Raw genomic sequence first — 11,030 nt, 5'->3', positions numbered from 1 at the left:
CAAACAGCGTATCTGAAATTGATACACACACAACCACTATGCAGTTGCAGCTGCTTCACATCGACGAACAGCGCACACCAACCACATCAACAGCAGCGACACTGGTCTATGTAAACAGAGATAATTGCAATGTTTACTTTTCAGCAAACGACAACTAGATAGCTTCATATACGAGTGGTCGTCACATCTCTGTTTCTTTCTCCCTCTATCCCTGTCTCTCTCATACTCGGTTGCTCGATTTTACCTATTTGTTCAAGGAATTAGTAGTAAATATATAGTAGTGCAGTGCAGTGCATCATTTTCATGTCATAATGTGTGTAAATACTGCAACTGCACGCTGATAAACACACAGACCCGGCTCGATCTCAAAGTGAGGCTTTGACGAAAAACACTGCGCACTTCACACACAGAAAACAAAAACGTTTGTTGTTTTAAATTGATTAAAATTTTATGTACGTGATCAAATATGGATAAATGTGTAATTAGAAACAGTGTGTAACTGTTGTTATTTGTTGCGTTCAGTGCCCTTGTTGCGGGAGATGGTGCTTCATGTGGGTGTATTTGCATGCAGATAGCACACACTGTTTAGCAGTTTCATGTTGCACCAAACGCAATCAGCCTCTCCGTATCTCTGTGTTTTTCAGAGAGTTTTGAACTTAATGACTAAGTAGAACTAGCTTTTTAGATCGTTGCAATTAAGAAAATAATCGAATTCCATCGCTTTTTGTCGCTGGAAATCAATTACTAAACTGATCGCGTGAGACACATGCCAAACACCGCTGCTTTTTCTTACGTCGTTCGCATGCCATTTAAAATTGTATGATATTTCATTTATACTTCAAATTCATTTGTCGATCCCTTTGACTGTCTGCCTCTACTGTGAACACGAAGTGGAAATGCTCAACTTGCTTTCTGTTATAGCAAAGAAAAAAATCTATAATTTATAACGCACATTTCAAATGAAAATGTAACCGTTTTTTCTTCTGTAGCGGCCATTTGAACACAGAATACGCGCTCGTTTTACTGATTAATACGTTTCTTCATTTGCAGCGGCAATTCGCATATCGCGCTGTGATTTTAAAAGCACATTAATGTTTTATCACGTTTGATTCGTTTACGTTTTTACTGTGAGCGCGCATTCGCTCGCTCGTTTGACACTCTACTCCACTCAAACGCCGTGCACTTCAAGTCTTTTGTCCGTGCATTCGGCGATATACGTACGTACACCTTACGTCATTTTCACGTTGCACAAGTTCATGCTTCACGGTTGTTTTCGTTTGGAGTGTCATTTGAAAGGTTTTTTTCTCCTTTTTTCTGTTTGCAAGTCCATTGTCGTAAAATTTCATTAAAATTAAGTTTTTGACGCGAAATTATTTTCCAAATTGCATTGTACTCATTCGCGCGCGCGCTCTGCAAGTGACAATGTCAACATTCAAGTTTTGCTTGCAAATGCCGAACGCAAACAGAATTCTTTTTTGTCGCGATGATTTATAATCGGATTTCGTATAATGAAAAATGTTCAAGATACAACAGCTACAGCACCTTGCACAACGTAATTACATTTTTACTGCATGAATTAATGCACACAATGTAAAAGTCGAGTTTTTAACAGACGGAGAGAAAAAAAATGTATCAAGCGCATTGGAATTTTCCTGGAACAATGGCATGTTGTGATGGATTTATTGCCAAGACTTGCTATTTACCAATAGACACGTACTTAATAAATCACATGGAGCTTCGAGTGCTTCATAAGAATAATTAAATATTTTATCACTTCAAGAGAATGAAAAGGTGCATCTGCAAATAGTTGGAACAATGTAAAATTGCTGTTTTTCGAGCTGAGTTAAAATCCTTTGCAAGTTTTGAGCCATTTTGAATTCAGCACTCAGCTGCTGAGTTCAAAACATTTGTCGCTCCGTTTGTCACAAACTGAATCAAGAGATGATGTTTCCTGTTTCGTGCAAATGTCTGTTCCACTGCTGTGTCAACGCGATCCCGCAGTAATTCAATGCGATGTAATCAAAATTAGCAAAAGGGTCCCTCTCGGCGAATGCATTTCGCTTTTGTTTGCCATTTATCGTAGCGTTAAATCACGTGCGAACACGAACATCAAAGCTACCACGCAAAAACCAGAGAGAGAGAGAGAGAGAGAGAGAGAGAGAGAGAGAGAGAGAGTTCTCGATGTGTTTTCGGGAATGAAAAAAAATAGCAGCGGAAAATGTACATTCTCATGAGTTCATGAAACAAGTTTTTGGCTAAACGTCGTTACTTTTTTTTGGCACATCCACTGTGCGACTGTCAACAAATTTTATTCATGTCATCATTTCAGTTTGCAGAAATGTCTGTCGCAAAGATCTAAACAAAATGGTATGCGTTCAGCGAATCTTTTATTTCATCTATTTTTATATTTTCAAAATAGAGAAAAGAAAACGGTTAAATTCAACTTGTTTTCATGTGATTTTGACATTTCGTCTACATTGGCCTTGAGCACGATCGTCCGTTTGTGCGATTTTCTCTTTCGATGCAATTCTTCGGTCGGTCGCTTTGAATGTGTCCCAAATATTTAATGACGTCGCACTTTATGCGTTCCGTTTGTGGAGATGAAATACAGCTTGTTGACAAAATTCATGAGTATTCAAAAAGGACAGCAATGATGATGTTAATCGAAAGCAGCTGCTTTGTTCAATCACAATTGGTGCGATATGCACAGATAGAACACATTTTGTATACTTTACGTTGTATTGATGAAAAGCTCTTTCATGGTCAACACGTTCATTTGAATGTAATGCCATTCGCTGATATGTTGATTGTCAATTTGCGAAATGGAAGCGTGCGCAAAAAGAAATATCGAAATCTCCTGAAAAAAAAACTTCATCGTGAAAAGGTCATTGCATGCTTCTCATCAAAATATGTTGTGGTTACGCGATTTGATGAAATAACGAGTGCACAGTTATTTTAACCCAGTTTCTGTGCTGTGAACAAACAATTCGCGATCGAAACATATGCTACATTCTCCTTTTGCTTGCACCACCACCATCACCGATGCCGCGGGTTTATTTATCTTTTTCTCGCTTTGAATGAACAACAATCGCGCGTGGCACAATCATGTGGTGGACTTGTTGTGTTGTTCTTCTGGCAACTATTTTTATCAAACTCAAACCGTTTCTTGTTTTCTTTTCGCAATTTTCAATTTGTTTTCCTTTCAACAAACAGCACAGCTTTCGTTTATGTTCGGCGAATGTCTGTGTGTGTATACGCGCGCTATTCATTCTACAATTGAATCGAAAAACGCGAGAGAGAGAGAGAGAGAGAGTGGAAATGGTCTCGAGCAGAAATTAAAGTTGCGAATAAAAGATGAAAAATTACCGAACGCAAATAGAATGAACTAGTAGATGATGATGATGATGATATCATACAAAAGCATTTTATTTTTACGGCCATTGCACATGAGGCAACAGCGAAAAAGGGCTGCGAAGCGAGGCAGCAGGAGAGCGCGCGCGTCAGCTTGTTGCTGACCAAATTATATTGTAGTAAAATTTATTTTCCTTAATTTATCTCATTTTCCTCGCTCCTGTTTTATTTCGCTCAACTGACCGAATTTTGACCGCTTTTCATGTCTTTCACTTTCGCTCGAAACATAACAGAGAGGAATTTGTTTTATTCATTTTTTTTCTCTGTTTGCATTTTGGCAAAGGAACGACAAATAAAAACTGTTTTGTCTGCTGCATAAAGTCAACTAAAGAGCGACTGTGTATATGACTTTGTATCTTATGATCTACGACGGTTCATGTTGGCCCAAAAACAGTTTACTGAGGCGAATGAATCTTATTGTAAACATATGATATGGCGATTCCATGCGAAAGATTTATTTTTATGCTTTTCTGCGGCACTTTGTTTGCATTTCGAAAGGAAGACGAAACAAGAACGCCGTTCTTTTTTCGATTCAATTTTTCTGGGCCATTCCCGCATTAAGTTTTAGTATTTCCGTTTTACACAATATGAAGCAGTGAAATTAGATGGAATCAAGTCGCCTGAAAGTATTTAGTTGCAAACCATTTTTTTTTTCAGTTTTGAAACAGAATTTCCGTTGAGTTTTTTTTTCGTTTGAAAAATATACTCAAAGGATGGAGAATTTCCGGAGGAAATTGGAAATAGTAGCCGAAACATCGGAAATATGCATAATAATTAAAAGAGGCAAATACAATTCGAATTTCGCAAACGGGCCATTCTTCTATTACTTTGGATGGGAAATTGAATTTTTTTTCCACGAAAGTATTGAATATTTCTGTGATTAAATTGGATCCAAACAACTGCGCAAACTGGCACAGTGTCCAAACAATCGCGTGCCGTGAACAAATTTCCAAATCATTTATCGATTCCCACACCTTAAAAAAATGTTTACATTCTTATGTTCCGTGTGTTTATTCACGGTGGCATTTGCATAAATAGCGCCGCACCGTGTTTCGCCGTCCGTAGAGAGTTTCCGTTAGATTAAATGTGTATGAATATGCCTCAGGATGGATTTGGTATTGCCATGCAAAAAAAAGCCAGCAACCAAAGCACCACTGCTATTCGGAACGAAATGAATTATGACTTGTGTGTGTGTATGTGGATGATGAGCAATAGCTCACGGCATAGCTTTGTTTTTCTGCCCTCAAAAAATGAGACAAAGCCTGAAAATTGTTACTACATTTTATTATTTTGTAGCGACCTTTTTTCTGATTCGCTTTTACTTTTCAGGACATTCTTTTTTCCCAATGAAATGTAGTTTATTTATGATTATCTCGTTGAGCCTTTCATATTCGCATTTTTTCCTCGGTGTAGATAAGTCTGTTTGTCGTTGTGTGTAATCGCGTATAAATCATAAGCTCGTGGTTTGCACACATTAAATCATAGTCGAAGACAGTAGGAAAAAAGAAGTGGAAAATTGTTTACACGCAAAACGTTGGTCTCTTTGTTGCTGTTGTTGCTGCGAAACTTCAAATAGACGGCTTAACTTTATTATACACTAAACCGTTTGAAGAGATTGTCTCATGGTAATGGATAGAAAAACAATGCTTCACTTTTGATTCGAGCTTATTCCATTCGGAAAATTACCATCGAAAAGGATTTTCTACTTTTAAGAGCGGCTAAATAATAGGATTCCATAGTTTTTTTTGCACATTCTGCACCCAGAAATAATTTAATGGACTTTTGAAATAAGCTCATCAGGATAATTCAAAACAGTGGAAAAGCTTTTGCAAAATGAGTTTTTCATTTAGTTGAGTGTTAACTCAACAGTGAAAAAACCATCACTTCAATCGACTCGCTCGGAATTCAAATTTAATTTGCACGTTTGCCGTTCAATTCGCTTACGGCAGTGTTTAAAGTCAGATTTTCAGCCGGCATTCGATATCGGTTGCCATGGAAATAAAAAGCTTCATAACAAAATTTCCACCATCGTCGTCTGTCGAACGCATACTATATCCGAATCGTAATTCAGTCAGCTATTGTTGTTCCGAAACCATGAAGGGCGATTTTCGGTGGTTCATCTACAATTGGAAAACGGATTTCCAAAGAATGTGTGAGCACAGTGAATAAATAGGCGTAATGAAGTGGTTTACCTGGAAATAATACTGTGTTAATATTTCAATGTTCGAATTTATACCATTTCGATGTATCGGAAACATTGATTTGACTGCGAATATAATTGCATAATGTTCGATGAGTATCCGGACGTTGTACGAGATCCAAACGACCCACACTGCACCATAGCAACGTTTCTGCATCGGATCGCATTCACCGTGCTGCATGCATCATTCTACATCGAACGGGTTTGGCTTTTAATTTGTGGAAAATTGCTCGCAGCTTCAATAACCAATTAATTTTCGCTTATTCGCCCAACAGCTGTATTTTCAATATGATTGAATGTTTGACAAATACAAATTGATGAAAATTCATTTTACTCGAATATTTTCGTTGCTGTTTTGTTGAGCTAGCTCGTTCCAGGAGCCACAATAAAATTGTTTAACTATTGATTTTATGTGGAAATTGGCAAAACATGTTTTTGTGTTAATGCTGAATGGAATCGAAATTTAGTTCAACGATTTTAACTGCATTTTCAACCAAAATTTCTGAGAAATGTAAACCATTCTCTCTTCCGTTCGTGGAATTTAGAGAATATTTCAATTGCTCAGGAACATTTTCAGTCTGGTTTCGTTCCATTTTTTATTTCACTTGTAGGCCAAACAAATGAACTATGCTTTCTCTAATGCATTTGAAATGCCATAAATCATAATTAATATTCAAAATGAATTTATTCGATTTTAATTGCTCTGTTAAAATGTCGCCTCGATTGATTTTAATTGGAATGATTTTAGAAATTAATTGTTGAATATGTATGATTCGTCTGGCTATTGTTATTCAGTTTCACTTTTATCCGGTTCGAAATGGTTCGATTCGAATTGAATCGATTTTAGTGCACGATAAATGGGTTAAACAGAACAATGTAGTATACAATTTAAAAGATATGACAGAATTAGGAAATTATTCAAATTTCGAAGTGATGCAAAAAATAAAATTTATTGTCAACTTCAAATGAATTCAAGTGAGAACTGCCTAACCTTTCAGGAAACAAATGATTTAAGTGGAACAATGGCTTGTGTAAAAGGTTATTTCATTGAGAAATTTATTGGTTTCTCCTCAAAATTTTGCGGTTCGTTTGATGACACAGCAAAATACAAAACTTGAACCCATTTTTTGTGTCAGCCGCTGCGCTGTGCGAAAAAACAACTAGGAAAATTGGCGAAATTTCACACAAAGAGAATTGAATTCGGATGAAGTCATTCTTATTTTGAGGTATGGTTTTGCAAACGTCGCAACGATTCAAATGCGGACGCTCAAACAAATTAAACACGATGATTGCGTATTTGGACTGCGTTGTTTATTCATAAATTATATGAAATATAAACTTCATTTCCTTGACCCATTCTACGGAGACGGGATCCAAATGCATGATTTTAATCTATCTTTGCCTAAAAATACCATTTCGTCTTAAATTCAATTAATTAATTTTTCGTTTCTTTTTTTTGCTTACAGAAAAACTACGATGCCAAACCACTGATATCAAAGTCGCAAACGGTGAGTTTGACTAACTGCATTTAAAAATATACGAGCAACAAAAAACTTCATAAACATATAAAGTTGTAATTTTACCGCTTGATTCAAATATTCGATAAATGAAATCAAGAGAAAAAAAAACCGTTTTGAATAGATTGGTCGGCGGCGGTCGACCTTAGGAACGATTAAATGGAAATGTTGGCGGTCGCTGAGGAGTCAGAGTTCATTCAGTAATCGTAAATCGTGCCTTTCACTCAACAGGCACACACACACACACACACTGAATATGGTGATGCGCAAGACACTGTGAATTTTCTATGCGGATGAAAAAGAAAAATATTATCAAAAAATTTATTTATATATGTTGATGCCGGTAAATAAATGGGCCGGACAAGAGTTTTCATAACGAAATCATTGTGCGCACGATTGCGATTTCAGAGTTTTGACAGGAATAAATCTACATTTTATATTGCTACTCTGATCCCACGATGCGATTTCTTTCCGCAATGCAATGATTTATGTGTTTTGCCCAATGTGAAACCGAAAATGGGAACGTGAGCTGTCGATAATAGTGCAGAATAATTCAAATAAAAAGCATACTTGAACCAAATTAAGTGCATTTCTTGAGTTGAAGACTCTCAAAGAATTCAGTTGCCGTTGAATGCAAGCATCAGAGAGATCTGGCTGACGGTTCATAAATTGTTGATTTTGATGGCAGTGACAAGTTTCACTAATTGAAACGCCCTTTTTTTTCTCATGAATGCGCAATACGCATGAAATTGGTTTCCATCGCCAGCTTTTTTATTGCTAGTGTCCGTATTAATTGACAATGCGTGCCGTTTTCAATTAAAGCATTGTACTTAGGACTCAGTCACGAGAGAGAGAACGTACAATCATCAAGAACTCCTAAAACATTCATAACATTATAGAAATGAAACGCTTGTTGTTGTTCTCGCATGTCTTAATTCATTTGGATGCGCCAGCTGAAATGAATTGTATCGTTGCAAATAATTTGCTTTAAGAATCCGTTTAAATAGATTTCTTCTCTTTACACACTTCGCCTACACGTTATCTATTCACTTCCCTTGCGAGTAATATACATCTTTCTGGAGTCTATAGATACATTTGTATCAGCCAGAGCCAGAGAGAACGCAACAAAGACGCGAAACGAATTTGTCTTTTTGCATTGAATGTGCATAGATCGGTGTTTGTGTGTGTGTCATTGCTTACTCGGCAATGGTGTATTTATGTGCGGCTTTTATTCGGTAAGTGATATGCAAAACGATTTTCTCCCGGCTTTGAGCGATGCATCTTTTATTAGGCGCAATAAACTCTTGTCGAATCGGCGAATTCGAATTGTGTGCATCCTCTTCGTCTACTCCATAGTCGAGTGTGTGCATGAGCATATTGTACTTATCTCGCATTAGTCATATGGTTGCACATTAAAAAAGTTGGTAATTCAATCAACAGCACTCGAACCGACAAAAACTTATCGCATTTCACAAGTTGCAACATTCCCGATCACAATTACACTTCGATTGCATTGCCGCCGCATATATTGCATGGCACGAAAACTTTTGTTCGACAATCACGCACTGATGCACGCCAACTTTACGATTATCGTGCATTTCGAATGCCGAATCCGAATCCGAATCCGAAATGGATGAATGCACAATCCAAATATGTGAATGCAATTCATCCTATTGATGAAGCGAGTTAAAACTTTCATTTCTCAAGGATAAATTCGAATTTATATCGAATAATTCAAGGCAAAGTAAATTGCAAACTACACATTCACTCAGCTCGCGTTGGACGAAATATCGGATTGAGATTCAATGATTTCGAAATCAAATCATCAGTTTCATCGGTTCCCGTTTTTTATTCGTTTCTCATGGAACAATGCCAAAGACAATGATGATGATGACATACTACTTCTCGTCAAAGAATGTGGACAAGCGCATTTTGGTAAAAGTTTAATTTATTTTATGATATCGATCGGGAAAATACCAAGTGAAACGCACGCATATTCTGCTTTTTGGCCGTAGGATATTTCTTCGTTACATTTAATAGCTTAAGTTATTATGTTGTCAATGGAATATTGACGCAGTTTGCCAATCCGTTCATAAATCTTGATTTTGATTACATTTCAAGCGATTTCGCATCGAATTTGGATCAACATCAACATTCTCTGCTTTATATTTTTATCGAGTATTTTTTATACTTTTTTTTCGTCGAGTTGTCCAACAGAAGGAAGAAATATGTTCATTTCTGTCGAAAAAAAAAAATTCAAAATTTATTGCTTCTTTTCAAATATTGAAATATGTAAATTCGGTTGTTTTGATTGCAGTTTCCCTTGAAGTTGTCGCAACATTATCATCATGATAAAACGGCTGCCGATCACTTGGGCTTGAATTATGTGACCGAACGTATTTTGGCGTCGGTGCTGCCGCATCGAGTACAGAACCAGCAGCAGAAACGTGATAATGAACTGGCGGATGGGCCACACATTGGCGATGCACCGCAAGACATCTACGAACAAGAGCTAATATCGATGTTGGAACAAAAACACGGAAAGGTAAACACGAAACGGCAATCAATCAATCGCCTGTTTTTTTCGGACTGCAAGAGATTTTCAGTTCGGGGTTCTTTTTCCCTGACTTGTTCAATTTAATTGATTCGTGCGTATGTTCTTTTTCTCTTTTGTACTCGTTTCAGAATTACAAATTGTTTGATTTGGAGTCATGCATTTCGACGATAACGCTGGAGAAGCTGTGCGAACTGTGCAAACACATGGACTGTTGGCTGGGAAGCGGTCGCGAAAAAGTTGTCATCCTTCAAGATCGGTGAGTGCGATTACAATGACCACATTTATCAATCAAAGTTGTCTCTCTCTCTCTCTCTCGTTCTCTCTTTTTTCGTTGAATTGTCCCTTTTGAGTGATTGATAAGATTGCGTGTAACGAAACTGGAGCAAGTGGTCGGCGTTCAGCAAGAACAAAAATTGATTTCGATTGAATTGAATGAAAAAAAAATTGATCGATTTTGATTGTAAACGTGAACTCAATCGCAGAAGTTTGTTTGTACACATTTTTGATGTTTGCATGCGTCATGGCTGTCAAGTAAACTTCAGATATACGTAATGAATGAACGCATCGAGAACACAAACACTTAGCGGTAATAACATAGCATTTTCATTCGATTAAACATGCATTTGGCTGCCGAGTATAATAAACGCTCTTGCATTCTCTTTTGCATTGCAATTTGTGGCAGCTCATGTTAATCGCTTTTGATGGCCGATTATTATTAGTATTGTGTACCAGTGCCGATGCCAAATAGCGAGCGGCGATTTCAGGTCAATACTACAGAAATATTGAAAGAAAATGTTTGCATTTGCAAAACAGTTAATCAAACATTCCTGCTGGTTCTATTTGCAACGACTTTAACATGCATAATCCATTAGCGCGAGTGTGTGACATCAGCATCGACTTAAACAACGGATTAAATTTTATTTCACACAGATTTTATTGTGGCATTTGTCGCCTGAAATGGATTATTTCCCTCGTATTCGTGTAGTGTAGAATGCGAATGAGTTTATAGAGGAGCCTATTAATGGTGGAATCAATATAATTTTTAATCTTTGACTTAATAAATGAACGAACAACTTGACAACGAATCTTAATTGAATGAAACGGAACTATTGCGGTACCAGCATCTCAAAGTTGTTGCTTTTTTTTCACTCATTCCATATGCACTGATTTCATGAGCCCATTTAATTCCCAATTAATATAATGGGAAAATAGAATTAAATCAATACATTCGATTGGTACGGAAAGTGCATTTGATTCAGTGCAACATTTCATTTCGAGCATTCGAAGAACTGAAATCGTTTTGAGGCTTTGGGCTTTTAATTCGCTAAACACTTGATTGGCCATA

The 11,030-nt window shown here is 37.0% G+C and overlaps 1 protein-coding gene across 13 annotated transcripts in view; it reads left to right on the top strand.

Annotated features, from left to right (window-relative positions):
* LOC129569175 (probable serine/threonine-protein kinase ndrD) overlaps positions 1 to 11,030 on the top strand; it is a 102,251-nt gene that overhangs the window by 53,067 nt on the left and 38,154 nt on the right. For all 13 annotated transcript variants that reach the window (XM_055447772.1, XM_055447771.1, XM_055447769.1 and 10 more), the window contains 3 exons: positions 7,078 to 7,119; positions 9,446 to 9,673; positions 9,814 to 9,941. In XM_055447772.1, the coding sequence (XP_055303747.1) occupies positions 7,078 to 7,119; positions 9,446 to 9,673; positions 9,814 to 9,941 (398 nt within the window). The remainder of the gene's footprint in view (positions 1 to 7,077; positions 7,120 to 9,445; positions 9,674 to 9,813; positions 9,942 to 11,030) is intronic.

This window comes from Sitodiplosis mosellana, unplaced genomic scaffold (genome assembly GCF_009176505.1).
Source record: "Sitodiplosis mosellana isolate CC-2019 unplaced genomic scaffold, AAFC_SMos_1.0 Smas_scaffold_30, whole genome shotgun sequence".
Taxonomy (NCBI): Eukaryota; Metazoa; Arthropoda; class Insecta; order Diptera; family Cecidomyiidae; genus Sitodiplosis; species Sitodiplosis mosellana.
This window is presented reverse-complemented; position numbering and strand designations above follow the sequence as displayed.